This window comes from Cyrtonyx montezumae, unplaced genomic scaffold (genome assembly GCF_038088225.1).
Source record: "Cyrtonyx montezumae isolate F1298 unplaced genomic scaffold, pur_monq_1.0 scaffold_30, whole genome shotgun sequence".
NCBI lineage: Eukaryota > Metazoa > Chordata > Aves > Galliformes > Odontophoridae > Cyrtonyx > Cyrtonyx montezumae.
The window spans coordinates 2672564-2697102 of NW_027072035.1; the positions used below are offsets into that span (position 1 = coordinate 2672564).

General features: G+C 32.2%; 1 protein-coding gene across 1 annotated transcript in view; it reads left to right on the top strand.

Moving 5' to 3' along the window:
* Positions 1–24539, top strand: part of RFX3 (regulatory factor X3) — a 120413-nt gene extending 95874 nt beyond the window's left edge. Inside the window, exons 6-17 of the mRNA XM_065744173.1 lie at positions 4533–4714; positions 5241–5360; positions 8393–8514; positions 9727–9839; positions 10454–10569; positions 11054–11208; positions 14311–14408; positions 14713–14862; positions 16873–17081; positions 18010–18163; positions 20752–20794; positions 21619–24539. Coding sequence (XP_065600245.1) covers positions 4533–4714; positions 5241–5360; positions 8393–8514; positions 9727–9839; positions 10454–10569; positions 11054–11208; positions 14311–14408; positions 14713–14862; positions 16873–17081; positions 18010–18163; positions 20752–20794; positions 21619–21857 — 1701 coding nt within the window. The 3' untranslated portion in view covers positions 21858–24539. The remainder of the gene's footprint in view (positions 1–4532; positions 4715–5240; positions 5361–8392; positions 8515–9726; positions 9840–10453; positions 10570–11053; positions 11209–14310; positions 14409–14712; positions 14863–16872; positions 17082–18009; positions 18164–20751; positions 20795–21618) is intronic.

Here is a 24539-nt window from a genome sequence, read left to right on the forward strand (position 1 = left end):
TAAGCTGATGATGAAATAACTTGAGGATCCTAAATATTCATATGACAGCATGAAAAAGAATAGAATATTAGTCTAAAGTACACATAAATGTCTTAATTATTTATCTTACTCTTTGTTCACACTCTGCAAGACTTAACAGTTAAGAATTTTCCACATTGGGAGCTAGAAGATGTAAGAACGTGATCTCCTGATATAGTGATAAAAACAATAAATATAACTGTGAGATGAAAGGAAAAAGAAACAAAGTTAATTTGAAACTTACATAAATAATAATATTACTTTCTTTATTTCTTGAACGCCTTGTTTTCCTTGATATTAGTCATCTTGATATTTTTTACATGTTGATTGGTTTCTATTCACCTTGTCTCTTTTTACACTTTTCAGCTTTAGTAATGTAGTTACATACAAATTCTTCTATTGTTTCAACAGTGAAAATTTACATTTCATTTGTGGTTTAAATGTAAAAATACAAGGCTGTCACTCTGAAATCAAATATTCTATATTTTAATAGATTTTGGTTTTGGATTTTTTTCTGTATGGATCTGATAATCTCAGAATCATAGCTGGGATTGTCCTAGGTTTCGTGATTTTGTTTGCTTGGTTTTGGTTTGTGTGGTGTTTTTGTTGTTGTGGCTGTTTTTTTTTTTTTGTTTGTTTTTTTAAGAAAATGCCAATATTTATTGAGAAAAATCATGCTACATTCTTATACAAAATATACAGAACAGACTTTTATATTTTAATATTTTAGATTTTAATTCTTTTGTAAACATCTTTGTAGTTTATAGAATAATTGCTTTGGACAGAGGAAAAGTAATCAATAGTAAAATTACTTAAATGTCATTGTATAAAGGACCATAATGTTTTTTTGATCAAGTGTAAGAAATTTCTGTTAGCATTTGAACTTAACAACTAGATGATAAGTTTGTGTTTAATCCACCTTCAAGGTCCAGAATTTTGGTACAAAATCAGAAAGATTTTTAAAATAATATAACGGGCCCCCAAAACTACTCCACTTGTTCCTGGTCCCTTGTACTATTTACAGTGTGTAAATAGTACATCTGTAAATTATTACAGAGATGTAGTCATGAGATTTGTATCCACATGTTTTGTGGGTCATGTATTGTCATGTATCATGTATTGTCACCATCACATGTATTGTCATCATTCTATTTCTCTTGGTTTTTAAGATTTACAGAATTATTTGATAGGAATAGATCCTTGAGAAGAAAAGAAGACCCCACTACATATTTTTATGGCAATCATGTTTTTCCTAAGCTTCAGTCATTTTGGAAGAAGTCACTACAATTTAGATCAAACTTATTGAATGTGGTAGCTATTTAGAAAGCAGTGTTTATTGACTTTAAACTCATGTAAGGATAATGTGGAGAGTAAGTTCAGATTTGCTCTTTGTCTCTTAAGCTGTTCCTAAATTTGTCATTTAATGGTCTAGTTGCCTTTATTAGAAAAAAAATTGCTTTAGAATGGCTTTTTTAAAATGCAATTCTAAATTTTGTGTTGAATTAATACTAATTTCCACTTTGCAAGTGATATTAATTTATGGAAAATACTTGGATTTTCACACTATGATATCTATATTAGATTTTCTGTTGTTTTTTGTTTGTTTGTTTGTTTGTTTGTTTTGTTGGTTAGTTTGTTTGTTTTTGTTTTGCCTAAAGTTATGCTTTTTTAAAGGAATTTGCCATTTCTGTTCTATTTCTTTTCCTTGATTGCTTTCTACATTAATACTTCACTGTTCTATAGGCATTGCTGCTTAATAGGAGTTGGAGTCAGTATAGTATATCTGTGCAAATATTTCATACTTTTAACCAACATAGCCATACAATATGGTCAATATTAAAGCGAGGATTTAAATCTGAATAGCTCAATTTTAGAATTGTAAGATTGTCTAGAGTATTTCTACAATATTTGTAAATAATTGTCTTTTTAAAATCACATACTAACTTCATTTTTTCTTCCAGGCTATAATCTAAAAAATCATGTAAAGCTGTTATTATTAAAGTAACTCTGCAGCAACAAAATCTGATAATGCATATATCTTTCTGTGCGATGTGGTCTGTGTTTTGTTGTTCTTGGTTTTTGTTCAGTTGTTTTTTTTAACATCCAGATTATGGTTGCAATAACATACATTAGAAATTCATACAATGAATGAAATGCATATAAATTGAACAGGTTAGAAGCCATCTGGAAGAAAATATCTGTAATACTATATGGAGAACTTAATTGGAAAATGTTTTTTTTTGTCAATTAGTTTTTCGTTTTGGGTAAATTAATAGTTCTTAACATTTCTCTATCTGCTCTGATTTAACCATAGATTTAATAGTATATAAAACATTAAATACATATGTATAAATAAATATACATAGATCATAGATTTAAAGTAGAGATTAAATGAAACCATTAGAAGAGGTAACTAACTTGTTTCTAGGCTCAGATGGGTTTAGTTCATTAGTTCAATTATACTGCCAGGCATAAGTTTATGTTTTCAGATGTATTTTTCTTCATTTTTATTTCAAAATGACAACTATGAGAGACACCTGTGATTTGTAAGACTTTTAAAATAGTTACCTATCAGCTGATAGACAACGGATGAATTACTTTTTCATTTTATCTGTTTGAAATACAGTGTTATCTGTAGACATAGCAAAACCGTTTTTGTCTTGGAAGCATTTATATATTTACATTTTTCTAGAGCTTATGCTTAAGAAATAAGGAAAAGTTATGGAACTGATGTTTAAATGTTCTAGAGTCAATTAATGTTTTTTCATTTGTTTTTGTAAACTTCTCAAAGTGAGTAAAACAGGTATAAATTCATTATCTGTTGTAATCTACATTTTAGTACAAAACAGTTTTGCGATGTAAAAAATGACTGAACTGAAACATTGTTCAGGTACTGCACACTAAAATATTCATATTCTTTACATGATCAGTTAATTACACTGAACAGTGATGGAGCAGAGTTTCTGCAGCACTCTAGCAGTAAATAATTCTGCAAAGGAACAAATAACACATGGACTTGATAAATTGCTTAATACAGCTTAATAGTTTTTGTTTTAGTTATTCTGTTGGCAAATTTGAAAATTAGGACAATTGGAAGAAGGAATTGACAGACATTTTAGTAGGATGGTAAACCTTTCTGTCACAGTAGGACAAGGGGAAATTATTTCAAACGGAAAGAGGGGAGATTTAGACTGGACATAATAAAAAGCTTTTTATTACAAGTGAGGTGAGGCAATGGCCCAGGTTGCCCAGAGAGGTTGTGGAACCACCATTCCTGGGGACACTAAAGGTCAGGCTGGATGGGGCTCAGAGCAACCTGATCTAGCTGCAGGTGTCCCTGTGTATAACAGTATAATTAGACTAAATCACTGTTAAAGATCTCTTTCAACTGAAATGATTCTATGATAAGACCCATTGTCCTTGTTTTGGGGTTTCACTGGATGGTCAAATTAAGTCCAGAGTTCTGGTTATCTCTAACACTAGCAGTTTTAAATGTTCACAGAGTATTGCTTTGGTTTAAATAGTTAGAAAAAAAGGAAACAGAATTCAGAGAGAAAACAAATTAATCATCCAATCTGAATCTAAAGGGAACTTCAGGGAAGAGAAACCACAGCAAGTACTGGAAAAAGATAACAAAAATTAAGCATGCCCAAAAACTAAAACAGTGGAATTTAAGCCTGTTCTCAACCTCTACTATTTCTAATTTCTTTTCCTGCTCTGCTGTAATGTTAAATCAAGCACTACTAAATTGTCATTTTCACTTGTTTTATATCTTACTGACAGCTAGAGATGTTTTGTGTTTGTACACTGTAACGTCCAGTGATGTGACATGAAAAGTCTTTTCCTGCAGTTTATCAAAAATACCTAGCATAGTTAGGTGAAAAGATTCATTTTTTTCCAGCATTTTCATTCTGTTCCTCCTGGAAGTCAAAGACAAGCAGGCCACGATTTATTATTGTAGCCCTAACGTTACACAGTTTTAGCTATTATTTTCAGTGTTATCAAGGTTGTTCTTCAGCTTGTATGCAATAGTTCTTTCCTTTTGTATTTCAGAGTAAAAGGAAAGTATCCCATTCAGTTTAATTTTATGACGTCTTCTAGTATGTGACAAAGAAAAGCACTAAATTATCACATTTTCTAACGTTTTACCTAACTTTTTAATCCAAGGAGATTGTTTTGTGCAATTTGTATGAATTACATTCCTCGTTATTTTATTTCATTGCAGTGCTAACAGTTTGTTTCTAAATCATAGTCGGTGTGTGGTACTGAATCAAAATATTTTTAAGAAGTGAACATTTATCTGAGATCAAAGTGTAATGAGTTCCACTCTTTCCTGGCAATTCTGTAGATCTTAAAGTAACATGGTAAAGCTGGCATTTAGAGAATCTCTGTTCAATAATCCTGAAGATTGACTTCTAAACTGTTATAAGTTAATGTTTTATGGTTAAGACATTTTTAATAAAGTACTAATTAAAATTAATTAGTTTTTCTTTCTTTTTTTACACATGGTATAGCTTCAGTGGCTTTTGGACAATTATGAAACTGCAGAAGGAGTGAGCCTCCCTAGGAGTACCCTTTACAACCATTACTTACGACACTGTCAGGAGCACAAGTTGGATCCAGTCAATGCAGCATCCTTTGGAAAACTCATACGGTCAATCTTCATGGGATTACGGACAAGAAGACTTGGAACTAGGTACATGTTCATGAAATCTTGAGTTATATTAGGAAATGCAAGCAATAATTAGGGTTGATAAACTTTTCTGATATTAGAAGACTATATATTAAGTAGTAAGTAAACATTGCGTATGTTTTCTGGCAGTCATATTTATTAATTTCAAAATGTTATTGCTTTTCCAGATGTTGTTATTATTTTTACTTTTCTTGATCTTGATATTTGATAAATATACTACAGTATAAATAAAATGCAGTCTGCTGTTTGGAAATTTATTTATTTGTTCAGTCATTATTTCAATAAGAGGGAAAGAGAGAGAGAATGTTCTGTTTTTTAAACAAAGGTTAAAATGTTTGGTAACATTTAAGAAAGTGAATTAATTTCCTAAAGATTCAAAAATTATACCCATGTAAATGACAGGTATGAAAGGAGAGTTGGGCTTAGTTTGTGCATAATCTTGTCCATTCAACATAAACTGTAAAGTAAATGTAATAAATATGCATAAAACTACTGTTATTTTTCCTTCAATGCTTGCTTTTTCATGAAGGGGGAACTCCAAATACCATTACTATGGGATTCGTGTCAAGCCAGACTCTCCTCTTAATCGACTACAAGAGGACATGCAATACATGGCTATGAGACAGCAGCCCATGCAGCAGAAACAGAGGTAAAGTGTGAAATGAATATGAGTACTTATTAATATTTTTAGTTCATAAATCTTTACTGTCCTTTACACTGAAAAGATGAAATTCTAATGTGAACTTGGTTCAACTTCCCTACTGTGAAAAATAGAAGTTTGCCAAATACACAGTTGATGTCACTGAAGTAACATACCAGTCAACATGAAAGAATACTTACCTAGAAACTTCCATAAGTTTGCAAAAATTAATAACAAAAAGTGAGATGTTTTATGAGCAAATTCAGATTAACTATTTTGAGTTTTATTTTACCACAATCTGAAGAAAAGATTTAAGACCTTAAATGTCAAATGTTGGTATTTTCATTACAGTATGGTTTTATGAATAAGCTGCTTATAGCAAGCTTATGATTAAGGTCAGTTTGATATTTATTTCCACTCCTTGAAAGAACTAGCATGACCATAATAGTTTGCCTGCAGGCTGATAGAAGTATTTTCTCTCAGCATCTGTTTTTAGTGAAGATCTGTGAAAGTATGCAAGTATTTGGAAGCGGTGGTACTTTCTGGGAAGACTGAAGGACTTTTTCTTTTTCTTTTTTTTTTCCTACAAAGGTGAAAGAGGTAACAAAGGCATATGCTTTTGGTGAAAAAATGTGAGGATATGTATATAGAAAAAACTACAGTCTATTTTAGGGGAAAAAAAAGGGAAATGGGTTCGCTTCCTTGAATTTACTTTTTACTTGAATTGTATCACTAGTCTCCCATATTATACATAAGAAAAATATCTGAGGTGTCTGATTTTATAAAATATATTGGTGAAGCAGGACTTCATCAAGCAAGACATTTTAAAGCTGTTACAAAAATTAAAGTTTCTGTCTTATTGTGAAATCTTTCTCATAATTTATATGTCCATTTCAGACAGTTGGTATAGACATTCTTGTCTGTTTCTTAGGGCATTCGTCACGTTTTCAGTTTTATTTCCATAACTAAACCTCCAGCTTTCCAAGCTAATTTTAAATATTTCTATTAACATCTGTACATATTATACATTATACAAAATAAAAAAAATTTAAAAAATTGTAAGTTTCATATTTCTGTTAACATCTGTACTTTGTGAATACAGAATTTTAAACACAAGTATTTGTCATGAACTTGTAAGATTAATATGATATCATCATTAGACAGTGTTAACTAATGATCGCTATCCTGTGTCTGGAATGCACCTAAATATGTCACTGGAGTAAGATGTCTCATTTGGAAAACAGAGTTGAATATGGCCCTGACTTTATTTTTGGAAAGATTCATCAAGGTTAGGTTCCTTATGGCCAAAATACTGTGGAAATATATCTGATACGATAATTTAGAAAATTAAGTTTTAATGCTTTAATGATCTGTGGGTTATTTTTTTTTAGCCAGAACTATCTCTGCAGTGTAGTAAAACTACTATCAGTATGCCAGCTCCATCTCAGGAGCTGATACTGACATTGCCAACTCTTTATTTTTAAAATTGCTGAAGCTTTATTCTCTGGCATAAGAATGAGAAGAAAAAAAAAATCACGCCTTTCTGGCTGATACTAATTCAAGTGTACAAATCAATACTGTATTTATAATACAACACTAAACTTAGCCCAGATTTAATCATATTCTGTTTCTGCCTCTGGCCAGGATTAGAGTTACTCTGTTGTTGATGCAGAACAGACTTTATGCTAATAAGAGTCATCTTGAGATAGGGGGAGAGTCTTTCTTCTCCCTTCCTCTTCAGTCTGTTTTGTAAGACAAAAACAAGCAAGTGTATTGATTCTTAACAAGAGAAGACTATCAACACTGTCTTACCACAAGCAGTAACTCTAAAACATAGAAAGTACAGTGCAATACTCCTGCTTCCTCAGTTCTGCCATAAATACACAGAAAGTTGGTTATTTCTTCTTAACGCTATCTCATACAGGACATCTTCATACTCTCTGTAAACACAGACCAGACTGAGGATGCCAGAGTCAGACTCTTTAATAAAATTCAGCATTTTCTGTTCTTTCAAAACCTGTCAAGAACAATTAAATAAGTGTAGAGTCGCACCATTTTGCCATAATGCTGGCAATAAGAAACAACTTATGAGATATGAAGTTGTCTAAAAATACTCATCCCAGTGGAGATCTAGGTTACAAACCTTAAATTTGGCAAGAGACGTCAACCTTTTTTTTAATACATGTAGCACAGCTAAAGATAGGTGCGACATAGTATGACTAAGGAAAAATAACAAAAACAAAGTGCACTCGCAGTTCAATAATGTACTATATATATTATAGTACATATGTTGCATAGAAAATAATGCCTCCTATTTATTTCCCTGGAAACTACACCAGATACAAAGAGCACAATAACACTATTTGGTACAGAAAATTCTCAGTTACAATACAAAACACTATTTGATGACATTTTGTTCAGCTTTGGTGTTCCAGCTTTGCTCTTCCAGTGGCTACAATTCTATTTCAAAAGTGCCGAGTACCCAAATTGATGCCATTAAGAACTGGGAGTAAATTCTCAGGTGTTTTGCAAGTCTCAGCCAGGACCTATTGCCTGTCAGATGTCTTACAACATTTGACCATCCAATCTAATGTTCCTGTTTAAATAATTGTGATATTTTTTAATACTTTATGAGACTACAGTATGAAAGACTGAGGCTTTCAAGTAGCTTGTTTGTGTATGCTGTATCTGTAAGGAATGTCTGTTGCATTTCAAATAATTTCATTTTCTTTGTCCTCAAATAGTAGTGTTGTTTTTCTAAAAATTGCATAAATTAGCCAGTCTAATGATTACGTTATTCCTATGCTAAACTCCAGAATAAATTGGTAGTGTTGCTGTAATATCACCTTTATAAATTCTCTGCTCTTAGTAATTGTGTTTCTTATGTTATTTGCAAAGAAAATAAATATTTGTAAATTCTTTTTGTTCTTTTCTGTAAATTTTTATTTTGAAGTGGAAAAATCAGGGTAAGCATAGACTATATGAGCTCACCTATGAAAAAGTTATCAAAAAGGATAATTTTGAAATTGATATTTTTGTAGGTATAAGCCTATGCAGAAAGTGGATGGAGTTGCAGATGGCTTCACAGGAAGTGGTCAACAGACAGGCACATCTGTTGAACAAACTGTAATTGCCCAAAGCCAACATCATCAGCAGTTTTTAGGTATTAATACATGTTTTATTCTACTATAAAAATAAACAGTAAGAACTCCATGGGAAATATCAAGTCACACTAGTAATTTTTTCTTAAAGTTATCGTGGCATATTTAAAATTTCTACTGACAACAGAACCAAAAGTCACTTAAACTACATCCTTTGTTTGGTGAGTTTTATGTAATATTTAATATGCATCGTGTAACTATAAAAGGAAGAATATGCAAATTCTGTATTTGAGTGATATTTTTGATATCATGTAAATCACAACACAATTGCTGTGCAAAGTTAGATGTAGACATGCATATTGAAATTGTAATGACATTTCCTCCCTACATGCTTTTAAAGTGCACTTTATTGATTAACAATATGTTAATAAGTTAACCAGCTAGTAATCTTTTTTGAAGATGTGCTGTAGTTTTGTAAGTAGAAAGAGCTAAATAGTTGTAACTAGAATCTGAATATTCATGTTAAAAAATGTATAAATTGTGCATTCATTGATCCAGCAAAACATGTAAATTTATCAGTAATGAAAACAAACTGTATCTTAGTAAGGAGTAAAAGACTCTACTTAGTTAAGTCTAAAAGTCTCTTAGACTATGTTATTGCAGAAGCTGTGGACTTAATTTGCTGAGATTTTCAAACAATCAATCCTTTGGCCTAATTTTGCTCTTATTAAAATCATTCGGTACATAAGCATATTTTTAAATGTTTTGAGTGTTTCTTTCCAGATGCATTTTAACATAGCAATTTTCCCTCAGATAAGCTACTCTTTTAGAAGTAGTGAAATCACACATTAGATCTAATTTAAACTCTAATGAATTTCAAATAAAAACTATATAATTTCCATCACACATGGCTACGTAGAAACTTGTCAGTTGTACAAAACAAAAACAGCAACTAATCTTTCATACACCAATACAGATATTTTCTTTAATCCTATAAAATTCTGAATGTCTGTACCTTTCTATATAGGTGTAGAATATAGTTAACCTATTTTTAATATGCCTAAGTTTTTTTATTTGTTTGTTTGTTTTACTTTAAAAACTCTGTCTGAATTTATTCACTAATTTAACATACAACAGTTATGAAAGATTTTTCATTTGAGCATTAAAACATTCTAGAATTTATTTCTTTGTATCATCCATAAATCTCTTCCCAATCATACTGTAATAGACACTGTTTGTAACAATGTTTTCTCGTTATGTTGTTATGTAAACAGATGCATCTCGAGTACTTCCGGAGTTTGGTGAAGTTGAAATATCTTCTCTACCAGATGGTACAACCTTTGAGGATATCAAATCACTGCAGAGTCTTTATCGAGAGCACTGTGAGGTATTTCCTACAAATCCTATAATTATTTTGTTTGATTTTGTTTTTTTGTTTTGAGGTTCATTATTTTTAGCGAGTGAGAATCAGAGCAAGATAGTAATGTTGGATATGTTGCAGCCATACTACTGGCTTCAGGATATTTTGCTTATTTTAATTGGAAAGGATATTATCTTGTTAATTTTATTAGAATGGTCAAATATAATTTTTTAGAAAACTTAAGATAAATAAACTTCATATTGAATAATATATATTTTAAAACTATTCTAAAGTTGTTTTCAAATCTATATTGAATAACCAAAATGAATAAACAGTTGAGTTTGGGGTATCATTAACTATCTTTGGAAAAGTTCCTCTCACGTGTCAAAATAATTTGTGTTCATTCCTGGAGGCTTCTCTGCATGTACTCTTGCTCTTACTCTCTGTGCTCAGCAGCTCATGCTGCTGAATAATACATGGATATCACAGGTATTGTAAAAATATTATTTATCATTTCAGAAATGAAAAGTTTGCCCTTATTCCACTACTTAATGAATTAAAAAAGCCATTTCTCTATTTGTAGCTGGGACTAGAGGGAAGCTAGGTAAAAGGCAATCTGTATTTGCATTTTATTTCCTCAGGCAATTCTGGATGTGGTAGTTAATCTTCAGTTCAGCCTGATAGAGAAATTGTGGCAAACTTTCTGGCGCTATTCTCCCTCTACTCCACCTGATGGTACTACTGTTAATGAACCAAGGTCAGTAAATGTATTCTCTTTGTTTACTGCTTGTTATAATAACAGAACTGTCAAACCACAGCACTAAAGTTACTGGTTTTACTTTCAGAGTAAAAAATCTTTCTTTCTTATGATACATTTTAAAAATAAATTTTATGTTTTCTGGCATGTTAATACACACAGCTTATATGGCAAACGGCAGTCTTGAAAGAATTTTGTCTTTTTTTTTTTTTTAATTAGACAACTATCATGAAAGTACTGTTTTCACAGTATCCTATCCATTTCTTTTAAGACTACAGGATTCATACCTCTACATAATTCATGGGCTATGCCAGATCTATGGAAGCATTCTAATTCAGTTTCACATAAAATGAAATGTAAAGAAGTGCTATTGGCTGTCATGGAGATATCTATAACTTCTTTATTAAATAATTAATTTTAAAACCAATTGCTGTTTTTTATCTGCTATAAATGCATTTTCATTTGCTGCATTTGTTCATTCCAGCAATCTTAGTGAAATAGAAAGTAGACTTCCAAAAGCAAAACTGATTACTCTGTGCAAAAATGAATCTATTCTGAAATGGATGTGTAACTGTGACCACGTGATGTACCAGGCTTTGGTGGAGATTCTCATTCCTGACGTCCTTAGACCTATTCCTAGTAAGTTGAACACAAAATGTTTTGTAAGAACTTTTCTTTTTTCATATGTGTGTGGTCTTAGGGTGCATGAGGAATTTTTAGGCATTATTGTAACGTGTATCATTAATCCCTAAGTCTTTTGGGTAGAAAGTTGTTCTGGGAGTTGATGACTGTATGCCTTATATGTTAGAATAACTTATAATCTTAGAGCAGTTGAAAGATCCTAGTTTTCAAGATCTAGTCTTGCATGAAAAGTACAGTGACCCCTGAGCCAATGTAAGTTAATGTCAATGAGTATTTCCATTAAATTAAGTAGGTTTTTGTTTATAAATATCAAATTAATATTTAATCAGTCCAGATAAAATGTATCTGAGCCTTGTGCTTTCATTTTCAGAAACTTTGTTTTTTGTTTCTTAGTAAAAGAATCAACTTCTAAGGGTTGTTAAGGCAATGAAGAGTCAATTCTGAAATTTCTAGTACAGTTTAATATTCTGATCTACTGTTCCTTCTCTCGTACAAGAAAGAGTCATTAACTATCTGTCCATTCAACCATTGTCATGCGTTTAGCTTTCTACTGAATATTAATTTTACTAGAATCCATAATTGTTCCAGTAATGTATGTATATAGCTGTTCTTGGTAGAAAATTAACTTATCTAAAGAAAGTTAACTCCTTTATAGAACATCTACTGAATCACATACATTGTGCAAAAATATTGAAATGATATAATTTTATGAATAAAGTATAGTTCTTCTAATGCTTAAACATTATATCCTTTCCATGAACAGTCCATTCACCTTATTAATATATTTTTAATTAATTAATTATATATTGATATATTTATTAATATATTTAATAATTAATATTTTATTAATATTAATATATTTTAAAAAATGAGAGTCTGAGGTAGATTTGCAGCTGACAAAGCTATTTTTTTCCTGCTGTTAACACATCTTCCTCTTTAGTAATTTCAGCAGTGATAAGCAATTTTTAAGAATATTTGGAGGCACTGCCTTCTAGGGGAGTTTTGTTGACTTCTTGCTTGTCAGTGAAACACAATTAGGTTTCAGTAAATTATGATAGAATAAATTCAAACTCTGGAAGTCTGTAAAATTTGAAGATCAGCCATTACAAAGGTAAAGGAGGTTGAAGGAAAGAGTGAGGTCCTGGTACAGATCGGCATAATATACCTTTTCATCTATTCAGCAGAATAAAGGGAAAATAATTCCTCAATTTTATTACACAAATTCAGATTAAAATCTAAATTACTGGAAAGACTCTAAAGTCTTGCAGAAAAAGTCTGTAATTTTCTGAGATTTATATGTTAGAGGGCTTTCAGCTGAGATTCAGACTCTGAATTCTTAGATTCTTGTCCAAGTTGAACTTTCTATCAGTAACAGTCATTGTAAAATAGTATACGTCCAGTAACATTTGACTAATTCAAGCCATTTACTTTGAAGTAAACTCACTGTGTAGGTTTCTGTTCAGATGTTTTTTCTTGGTATCATGAAGGCTTTGAGGATGTAGGTACTTTAGATTGTGGCAACACCTGGATGCCTACTTAAAGATTAATTTTAAGAAAAATTCTAAATTTAATATGATATTTCCAGAATTCATTAGAAATCTTAGAATTCCTTCGATTTGCTCCACTTTCCTCCTAGTTAAAGACTTTTTTTTAAGATGTAACTGAGCTACTTTTCCATATTCATTTTTAAGGGAAATTAACCTTGCAGTGGTGAAAGTAATTTTATAATATATAATTAGGTGAAAAAGAATAGTATGTGAATTAGAAGTGATAACAGTAATAGTTTCCTTAAATTACTAAATGTAATTCATACAGTATTTATAATATTCCTTCAACTGTGCACTTTCTTGCTCTGTAGGTAAGAAATAAAAGAAATGAAAACATAATTAATTAGTAATAGCGGAGAAAGAATTTACAAAGTATCAGAGGTTTGCAGAATATTTGTAGGAGTGAAGAGCTTTTCTCTAAATGAAAACTTTACAGGGAAAACAAACAAACAGCTGTTACCATAGAATATTTATCTTGTTGAGATACTTTGTAAGACCAAATTATCTTCAACTACGTATCCAAATCTGTTGTCATTTATAGAAGTTACTAATATGATGTCTATGCATTAATACTACAGATTAAAAAGTGAAGAAAAGATATAATTTTTTTTTAATAAATTGATGTGCTAGCAACAGTTTCTGTAAATTAAGAGTTCATCAGTAAATCAAGCAGTAAAAAGATCATTTCTCAAAGACACATTTTATCAGCCTTAGTTCTTAGTCTACCAGAAAGTATTGGGCCCAATGAACAGAACCCAGTCTTTACTTGTATAGTCTCTTGTCACATGTAGCTGAAATAATTTGAAAGTAAATTTAGTTTATTTTTTCTAGTATTTTATGCTTACTTTTTGCATCTGCCGTGATTCTCCATTCATTTTTAGAAAACTGCAGTTTTTATTTTTGTCTCCTTTCCCAGCTGTTTGGGTGGACATTATTTTGTCAGAGAGCAAGTAGGAAGTGTTAGAAAGGTTTTTTTACTACTCAAGAGATAAGATTTTATTTTTTTCCATGTCCAGTTCCTAGTGTAAAGTTTTATTTCCTCCTTCAGTAACTACGTAGGTAGATAGGAAATAAATGCTTCCTATTTATTCTTGTGGAAACTTCAACAACTACAAAGAGCACGGTTACACTGATAGAGACAAATTTCAGCTACAAGACACTGTCACCAGTATAAGCTGTGCATTTTCACCAGCAATGAAGAAGAGCCCAAAACAATACTGTCAACAGCTTCTTGAAAGATTAGGTGAAGAAGTTAGAACTGGTTATTAAAACAAAACTATTGCATAATATGAATCTGAATTAGGCATTTTAAAGCCTAGTTTAATTTGTTCATAAGTTCATAAGTTCATAAGGTTGGAAAGGACCTATAAGATCATCTAGTCCAACCATCCTCCTATCACTATCTCTACCCAACTACTAAATTAACTACTAATTGTCTTTCAGTAAGTAAAATTGACAGATCTAAATATTGAGTATAAAAGTGGAGATGCACAAGATTTCAAAACAGGTACTTTGCTTTCTTTTCATTCTGTTTTTCTTCTTTAATGTGCAGGTGCCTTGACCCAAGCCATTCGCAATTTTGCAAAAAGCCTTGAAGGTTGGCTTTCAAATGCCATGAACAATATTCCACAGAGGATGATACAAACCAAGGTAGACAAAACTATTGCAGCTTTATTCTAGCAGTGACGAACACATTGTGCAGTACCATCTAAAAACAGTATTTTAACTTTAATGTTAATTTTCATGGTTAGCCTCACATCAAATAATGAGAGAGGACAAAACTAAGTTACTGTCAAAAAATTAAAAGAAAAATATTTTTTGATCTGTTACATGAATGCAGCTCACATATTATGGGTCGTTAATATGGAATATTAAAATGAGCATAAAGAATCAAAGGTGGATTAATCTGCAGATAGAGAATACAATGTTTTAAAAGAAATCAATTTATTCATAGGTTGCCGCTGTAAGTGCCTTTGCCCAGACTCTGCGAAGATACACATCTCTAAACCACCTGGCTCAAGCAGCTCGTGCTGTTCTTCAAAACACTTCTCAAATCAACCAGATGCTCAATGATCTTAACCGTGTTGATTTTGCCAATGTTCAGGTAAAATTTAGAGCTAATTCTTTCAATCAGCTTTAAGTAACAGACTTTGAAAAATAATTCTGTTTCTTCCAAATCCAAAGATTTTGAACTTTTGCCATTATCTATTTCCAAGTACTTATCTATTTCAAGTGCTCATATTATTCCAGATTCTCTGAAAACACAGAGCACATGCATTCTTTGAATGGGTATATCATGAATAATGTCTTATTAATATCACAAATTATATTGAATGATTAGGTCTCAGATAAGAGCACAACTCCTGAATGTCTATGAAAGCAATTTAATGTACAATGTTTTTAGTAGAGACTGTTTCATTCATTCAAATAGAATTGCATTAGTATGCTTAATCTAAGTGTCTGTGCTAAAGTGTATGAGATCTCCAGAGTAGTTATCAGATTAGTAAAGATTAGAGTTGGTTTCTAGTTAGCTATAGAATATACGTTTATATTTTCATTAGGCCTTCAAAAAAGGTTTCCCACATGATTCTACTCCTTTGATGAAGTGTTATTTTCCTTTTGCCCAACGAAGTGAAATATTCCAGATGACTGATAGTTTTTTGTGGGAATCTTTTTGTCTGAGGAGCTTTTAACATATGTAGTTACATTACGTAACAATATGTAAACTATGAATGGTAGCATTAGAGTTAAAATAGTTTCATTGGAGGTATCCTATGAAGATCATGTCACACTGCCTGACTGCTTCAGGGCTAACCAAATGTTAAAGTGTATTTTTTAGGGCATTGTCCAAATGCCTTTTGAACACTGACATGCAGTGCTTATCAGCCATCTCGCTAGAAAGATTGTTCCAGTGTTTTGGACCACATCTCATGGCACAGCTTTTTTGCTTTCTTTCCAGTCACTAATGACCAGTGAGCAGAGCCCAGTATCTTTCCTTTCTCAGAGAGCTGCAGGGAGCACTTTTGTCCTCTCAGTATCCTCTTTTCCAGGCTGGGCAACCCAAGTGTCCTCAGTCTCTCCTCATTGGACATACCCTCCAGCCCTGTTACTAGCTGTGTTGCTCCATGCACACATTCAAGTATCTTAATATTCACCAATAACCTGTTTCTTTCCATCACTCTTCCCATTACTGGAACGACTGTGGAAAACAGTATCTGTGATTCCGAATCCTTCAGCCATCTTCTAAGGACTTTGAACTCTCTTCTGATTTACCTCAGATATCTTCTTGAAATATCACTGGTACTCACAGAAATGAATAGGAGTGGATAGTGCACCTGAACAAAGATGCAAAATATTAATTATGCTAATATGTTAGTATAGACACAGAGTCTGTGAATGTTGAGGTGTTAACCTGGCACATGATAGCGAGGTTTAAGGACATGCCTTGAGTGAGTCTTCACATTATCTCTTAGTTTTTGAAGTGTCCTACTAGACTGATTCAGTCTTGATAATTAAATCAGATTAAATTGTTCTTTTTTATGTGGAGAGCATGTTTCTCAATTTCTTTGCAGTTCATTTTGTACTTATGCATAACATACAGCAAATAAAGCAACTATTGTTTACATACAAAGCTTTCTTTTATAAGATGGTATAATTCAAATTGTTATTTTCATGCCAAAAGAAACCTTATACTTCATTTCTTGTTTGTTCTTTTATTATTGAAGACTCCCACTTAACTGGTATTTCTGATTGGCATGCCAGCAGTCCCAACAAAAACTGTCAATTCCCAAATATTTCTGTAGAAAAATTATCAACAAGGAAAGTAAAAGATGTCTTCTGAAAACAGATGTGGAAAACTAGAACATACTTATGTCATTTCCATTGTCCTTTCTTATTTCTGAATTTGACATCAGATTCTGTGTGTTGTGTTTTCCCCACTCACTTTCTTTGAATAAAATTGTGCCAGACATACAAACAAGAACTACTTTTACTTTGCTATTTAAGTATTTTTTGTCCTTTTCCTCCACATAATTGTTTAATCTTTAAGAATGAATTACATTCTGTGCTTTAATTTATGTACTGTTAATTCAAGAGCTGCTATTTGCTATAACAGGAGCAGGCTTCCTGGGTATGCCAGTGTGATGACAACATGGTTCAGAGGCTAGAAACAGATTTCAAAATGACTCTTCAACAGCAAAGCACTCTGGAGCAGTGGGCTGCCTGGCTTGATAATGTAATGATGCAAGCATTGAAACCATATGAAGGAAGACCCAGCTTTCCTAAAGCAGCAAGGCAATTTCTGTTAAAATGGTCTTTCTACAGGTAGTATTTAATATTTATAAAGAATTTTAACTATTACATTATTTGATGAATTGTTCGCTGTAGCAAAATTGACAGATACAACATCAAACTGTGACTCACCAAGTCTTCAAAAGTATGTGGGTGGTTTTTTTTTCCAGAAAATTACTGTTAACACCAAACTCAGGGACACTTAAAACCTTAACTGTAAAAACTTAACTTGTCTTAACTGACACTCTTAACTGTTTTGAAGGCCATATGAATGCAGGTAGAATTTTGTTATGAGTTAGAAACATAATGTAGATTCATTGGGTTGAATAACTATAAAATTACTAAGCCACTATTTTTAATATCATTTGTTACAACATTGCAATATATGTTATTATTAGGTAAGGTAAACCTTTTTTCAGTATAGAAAGTGGATTAAAGCAAGTATTCCATGTTAGCTGATTATTGAATCAGTTGTCTGCCTAAAGCTCCTTCTTTGAAAATGATTACATCAGCTACTTGCTGAAGATACAAGAATTTGTATAATACATACACATAAGTCTTTTACTAATTTTGAACTTTGAGTAATTAAAATCATGAAAATTAAAACCTTCGTACTGGGAAAGTAGGCTCAACAGAACTTATTTAAACATTAGTTTATTTAAAATGAAAGTTTGATTAAGTTTTTCATCTGGTTAGGTTTTATGTGTGCTCAAATCTTGGTAGTTAGTCAGTTAGGAAAACAAAGGAAAGTGGGAAACAAAACAATTCAGTTATTTCTTTAATACAGTGGTCAGAAACACCTGCAAAATGAGAAGCAAATAATTGCCTAACTGTCTCTTTCCAAAGACACCATCAGACAGACATTGTTTTTAAGAATATTGGTTTTGAGGAGAAATGTCTTGGATAAGCATTAATGTGACTGTGACATATGACACAAATATTTTTTTTCATTTTCGAATAGCTCAATGGTGATTCGAGATTTAACCTTGCGCAGTGCTGCTAGCTTTGGCTCTTTTCATCTGATCCGCTTGCTTTATGATGAATACATGTTTTACTTAGTAGAACATCGTGTTGCTCAGGCCACAGGAGAGACACCTATTGCAGTTATGGGAGAGGTAAGATAATATGTAAGAGAGTAGACTGAGAGATTTAGTGTTGAATTTAAGTACATACCTTTGCAAATTTTGTAAATTTTGTGGATCTGTAGGGTGTTCTACAGTCTAGGAACAGATTGGGTTATAAATACAATAACCATTTCATATTTGTTTCTTTGATTGACTGTCTGAGTTTTAAAGTCACACTGAATTCTAACACTCAATCATTTGCAAACAAAGTTGCTCCTTTTCAGATCTGTGCACAGGTTAATGTACCTAAGTTTTGGCACAGTTTCAAAAATGTTCATCAACACATTTTCAATTTTATGAGAACTATTTTATGTGAAAATAAAAAAAGAATAGGCAACTGTCATTTATGTAGATCTATTTTCATGTATTTACACATATATTTTGAATTCCAACACAAATATTTCCATAAGCTGTCCATAACCAGTGACTTCAGAAAGATCGTATCCATTTGGTCCATATGGTATTGTTCACATAGATGTGCAGGTATCCTAAGAGATCGGTGTCAGTCTATTTTCGTATGTTTCAAAAGTTATAGGCTTAGAAAACACAAAGTGTCTCAGCTGAGAACTAGCTTTGTGCTTGTCTACAGCACCTGCAAGGCAAGGTTTATTTCGTACCTCTTTTATCCTGTATTTCATCTAACATTCTGAGTGAAATTTTGAAGAATGCATGCCATTTCATCAAGGAACTGTACTCCCAAAGTGATGGAAAACTGATATATTTGAAAATAGAGTAGATGTTTAATGGCACAGCTTTATTAAATTTTCACATTTGGGAGCCACTGTCATATTTGTTACTGATATCTTGCAAGTTATTTTGCAGGTTGATTTAACATCAGGTTTTCTTCTTCCTTCAAGATACACTGACAGTATCATTGTTATCATGTAAATAGATAGCAATCTTAAAAGATAAATTGGAAATGTCTTACTATATTTGTCAAATGATTTCCTAACATGTGGCATGAGATTTTAGACAATTTAAATTAGGATGTTTCCACTTAGCAACCCACTAGGTTCATAAGTTCATAGGTTCATAAGGTTGGAAAGGACCAACAGGATCATCTAGTCCAACCATCCTCCTATCACTATCCCTACCCAACTACTAAATCAAATCCCTTAGCACCTCATCTAAACGCTTCTTGAACAGCGCTAGGGATGGTGCCTCAACCACCTCCCTAGGCAGGCCATTCCAGTGCCTGACCACTCTTTCAGAGAAAAAATGTTTCCTCAGGTCTAATCTAAATCTTCCCCGGAATACTGTAATAATACTAATAATACTAATACTGTATTTCTTTAATCTGCCCTACATGTGCAGGAAGGTACTCAAAAGTATGTGTTATTTCATTCTTGCCTTCTTAACAGACATCCTGTATTTATCCATCGAATGTGTAGTTGTTTATTTTGGTGTAAACTGAACATGGAGACAGTACTGGAATTAAGTAGCTCAAAACTTTTGGAGTTGGGAGGGTTAGGAGGGAAACTGCAAATACTCATTGAATGCACACTCAAAAATGATTTACTGTATTCAATGACTGTGACAGAAATAAAAAGAGGAAATCTTAAGACCACAGTCTTACGGACATCATAGGGCACATAAGCTAGTATTGCACCTGAGATAAGCATTTTCATTTTCCTGCCTTCCTCTTCTCCCAGCTTTGGACACAGGTGTTAGCAAAGGTATTAGCAAGTGCTGCAGTTAACTGGATCAGATTTATTCAAATAAAAACGCCTCATGTTTATAAGTGATTATTTTTCTCAAGTCAGTTTTGTCATATGGTTCTATTGCATAGTCGTGTGAATACTCATGCACAAAGCCAAAGTAGAGTAAGGATAAGAATGAGGATATGAAATGATGGTATTGGTGCTCATTGCCTTAGTGTTCCTTAAGTTACTGTTTTATCTTACTGTATTTCTGAAAAAGGTTGGTGTCATTATTTATTGTAAGAACTGTAACAACTTTGGTATTCATTGATGACATTCTACTTGGCCGATTTCGTTAAAGAGAGAGGATTCAGGAAAGAAAAGGAAGGAGTGTTATACACCTAGAATATGAGCAACATTTTTGCAAAGATACCTTTTCAGTGCAAGTATGTTGGTTAGCACTTGGTAAACTTTTTTTCAGCAATGCATTTCATCTGCCCTACAGGTAAATCTGCAATGCTATAGCTGCATTTAGAGACACACTTCCTTTTTCTTCTAGCTTCTCTGGGAAATTTTAAAAAGATCTTTTGGATAAAATAGTGGTAGTTCAAAATATCTGTCATGTTTGCTGACTTAATCAGTACAGAAGTAGCTCACTTCAAGTGATAAAGACCCTGATGACATCATCTTGAAAAAGAATGATATAAGATTGTAATTCGCCCTTTTTAATTTCTGAAAATTTATTTAGTGGTAATTGTTTCAGTAAAAACAAGACAGAATGGAAAATGAACTGATGCATGATGGATGTGTGGCCGCAGCCTAGTCTGTATGTTTGCATACTAGCCTCAAACCAGTGGAGCATAGACCAGCTCCATCACAGACATTCTACATTTTATTTGCATAAGACTGTGCTCAGTTTTTTCACTGTTTATTTTACAGTTTGGTGATTTAAATGCTGTGTCTCCTGGAAATATGGATAAAGGTAAGCATTTTGATCTCTCCAGTATATAAGTCAGTGTAGAACTAATGTGTCTGTGAGCAAAATAAGTAGAATTTAGAGCAGTATCATCCTATGTAAAATGCATATATTTGTTTTGTGGATATATTGATATGTTTTGGATAGTGGAACATATAATACTTATTAGAAAATCACAGGTATGTTTTCTAACAACAACTTATTTTAAAGATGCTTAACATTTATGCAATAAATATTCCCATTTTAGCCTGGAATCTAGTTGTATCTAGTAGTACAGAGAAGGGGAACAGCTGTGGGAAGAAAGATAGGAGTAGGCTTATGTATCTTTATCACCACTAAATGAAGATGTTAAAATTACATGCAGTTGCTAAATAGCTTGCCAGAGAAAATGGAAGGAAGTAAATTAGTTCCTTATGAACTCTTCATGTCATATCTTGACACTCATTTTATACTGACTGGTTGTACAATTTGTTGTCACATCACAACCTCTTTTCAATGATTTCCCTCTCTGTAACAACTCTTTAAAAAGTTTATCAAGTCTTAAAGGTAAAAGGGAATTTGCAATATGAAGTTAGTGTTGTTTGTTAGATATTGTTTTTCAGGTTGGTAATTGCATTTTCTTCTTATTTTATCAACAGTATGTAACTGGAGTGATCAAAACTATGGGAGTCTATTAATCTATTTGATAAAAATCATAAGCTTTCTCCATTTATGTTTTAGGTTTTCAGTTTATGCTTTATCAAATTGCTAGTCATACCAGTATCTTTGTATTTCAAATATTTGCAAAATAAAGGTATTTGTATTAGATGTTTTCTTTTCCCTTTGTGCAGATGAAGGCAGCGAAGTCGAAAGTGAAATAGATGAAGAAATGGACGAAAATGGAGAGCCGCAAGCCAAGAGAGAGAAAACAGAGCTAAACCAAGCATTTCAGGTGGGCTGCATGCAGCCAGTGCTTGAGAGTGGAGTACAGCAGAACCTCCTGAACCCAATTCATAATGAGCACATTGTTGCGACTACTCAGACTATCAGACAGTGCAGTGCTACTGGAAATACATATACTGCAGTCTAATGTGAAACTGCCCCCTATCATTACTTTAGCTTTTTGGGTTTAATATGAAAATAAATAAATAAAAGAGAAAAAAAAAGTCTGAAAATCGACTGTTGTCAAATTTCAGCTGTACTGAGCATTATTTTATTGGAGTCGTTAAATGGTATGGGTGTATACATTTTGCCAGACCTGTTTAAAAAAGATGGTTTTGTAAACAGGATCATTTTACATTGGCCACTCGATATGAAGAGTTTTCTTATAATCAAATGCAAGAAAGATTTTTGCAAAGCTTGATGTTAATGTTTTTGTCCTCTTATAATAATTTAATTTTTTCATAGTTTTTTAAAAATATTTTAATGTTCATTATTAGTTATGGTGATGATTTCATATACATAGGTTTTTAAATAGATGCACTTCTGTGAAATATCAAAAGAACTATTTTCTTTGATTCACACTGGAGGCATACTTATTTGACAACAGATGTATCAAGTTTGTTATAAAAGGTGCTTTTCCGTGGACAACTAGAAGACACTATTTTGATAAAATTGTGAGTATTCAGGGGGATTTTTTGTAATAATGTTGAAGAGTTGAGAAGATATACTAGTTTCTTTCTGTAAGAAAGAAGCAAGTTTAAATGGCAGAATTGAAACAGTGTGATAATGTGTACGTAATAAACGTATGTAATTATCTGACCATCATTTTAAGAATGCAAGGTTCATTAAAAATCAACAGTTCCAGATATTATTTGCATACCAGTTCCTCTGTTTTGAAGACTACTGATACTAAATGTGGTGCCACTGAGCAGGTACTGTTGGCTGTTGAGTGGTACTGTAGTTGTTAGAAGCTGAAAAAGAAGTGACTTAATTATTGCTGTTACTTTTTAAGTGTACATGCTACTTAAGCTGGACTGGACATACAGGAAAATATTCCATTTGGATGACTTTCTTCTATTCCAGGTCTTTTCATACTAGTGGTTCAATCTGCTGCTCTTAGAAAAGATAATTTATAGAATGCAAGGAATGTAGCAACCTACATCATTTTCCTTTCAAAAATATTTCCTTGTTACAGTGGATTTAAATTTTTACAAAAAATTAGATAAGGCAGTGTAACTGGCACACCTCACTTGTACTTATTCCCAGTTGTGTAGAATTTGAATAGGTGGCTAGATGGACCATTGCCATTTAAGAATGTACATCAGGGATCATTGTACCTCGGCTATTACATGGTGCCTTAAACAGAACTGAAGCTAAGACTTAGTACTTTTTGTTATTCTTAACTCTTAAATTAATTCAACAAGGTGTGCCTGTCATTTTCAAATTCCCTAAGAAGTAAGGACAGGTTACATAGCCTTCAAAATAATAAAATGATTTTTTATTATTAAATGATTTTAATATCCCTCTTAGAATGACAATAAACCTATTTTTTCTTGTTTCTAGCTGGATTTCACTTTATTACGAATAAAATTTGCTTGGGAATCTGGAAGGCAAAACTAGCTTTAATACCACGTTCAGATGTCAAGATAGATTGACCATAGTCCCAAGCATGATTATATATATTTTTAAACCCATGTCTACTTCTAATTTTAAAAAGTAAAAGTAAATAAATGAGCAGGTACATAATGCAGTGCATGTTTTCAATTTGTGTGTTTTGTGGGGTATCAGCCTGATTTTACATTTTAACGGCTTGATCTCATATCAACAGTTTATATAGCATACATGAATTGTCATTTTTCTTCGTAAACATTTCATTATGCAGACACATGAATTTGCAACATTAAATAGGGAATTGAATAAGAAAAAAAAAGCCAAAAAATAAAGGAGAGCACAAAAAAAAAAACAACTTTATACAAAAGACTATAAGAGAATTAGGGATTCTTTTATTTTCTTTTACCTACAGTGTCTGTAAAATGAGTTTAAAGTAATATATACCAAATGGGAGAAGAATAGTGAAATGAACAGTGTATTTATAGCAGAGAAGTTTGTTGCTATAGATCACATGTGCTCCAAATACAGCTACATATCAATTAAAATGTCCTAACATTATTGGTGCACAAAATTAAATTTAAATTCCTTTAAAGAACTGGGAGGTGAACCCATCCCACTTACTCTGTGTAGGCATAATTCTTACTTGGTGTCATTAAATGGCTTTCACCTCAGTAAGAAGTGAAAGTGGGGTTTATATTCATTATTTCTACACTCATAAATGCACTGAATCTCATTATAGATTTTGCTCTCACATACATTGCTCAGTGTGTCCTGATATTTCCTTGGAAATCAGCATAGCTGTACCCTTCACCAAAAATCCTAAAACTAAGCTGTGATAAATATTTACTCCCTTTTCATCGTGCATTACAAGATGTTTACAATTAAAATAAAGTGAAGTAATTCATTTTTTTTTCATTTTTAACTTTTTTAATACTGTAGTACTTCTTTCAGTTTTTGTGTTGGCAAACCCTATAATGTTTTCTTATTGTCTAATTGATTTTAATGTTGTGTTTGTTATTGCTGAGAAAAGAGAATGATTGTAATAGGTAAATATCTAGATTGCTGAAAGAGTTGGGACCTGCATTACTTTAATTATTTGGTTTCCCACTCCCATCCAGTTGTTCACTGTTCACAAAGTGCAAAACAAACAAACAAAAAAAAAAAAAAAAAAAAGGAAAATTAGAAAAATTAATGCAGAGATAAAATGTATTTCATGGCT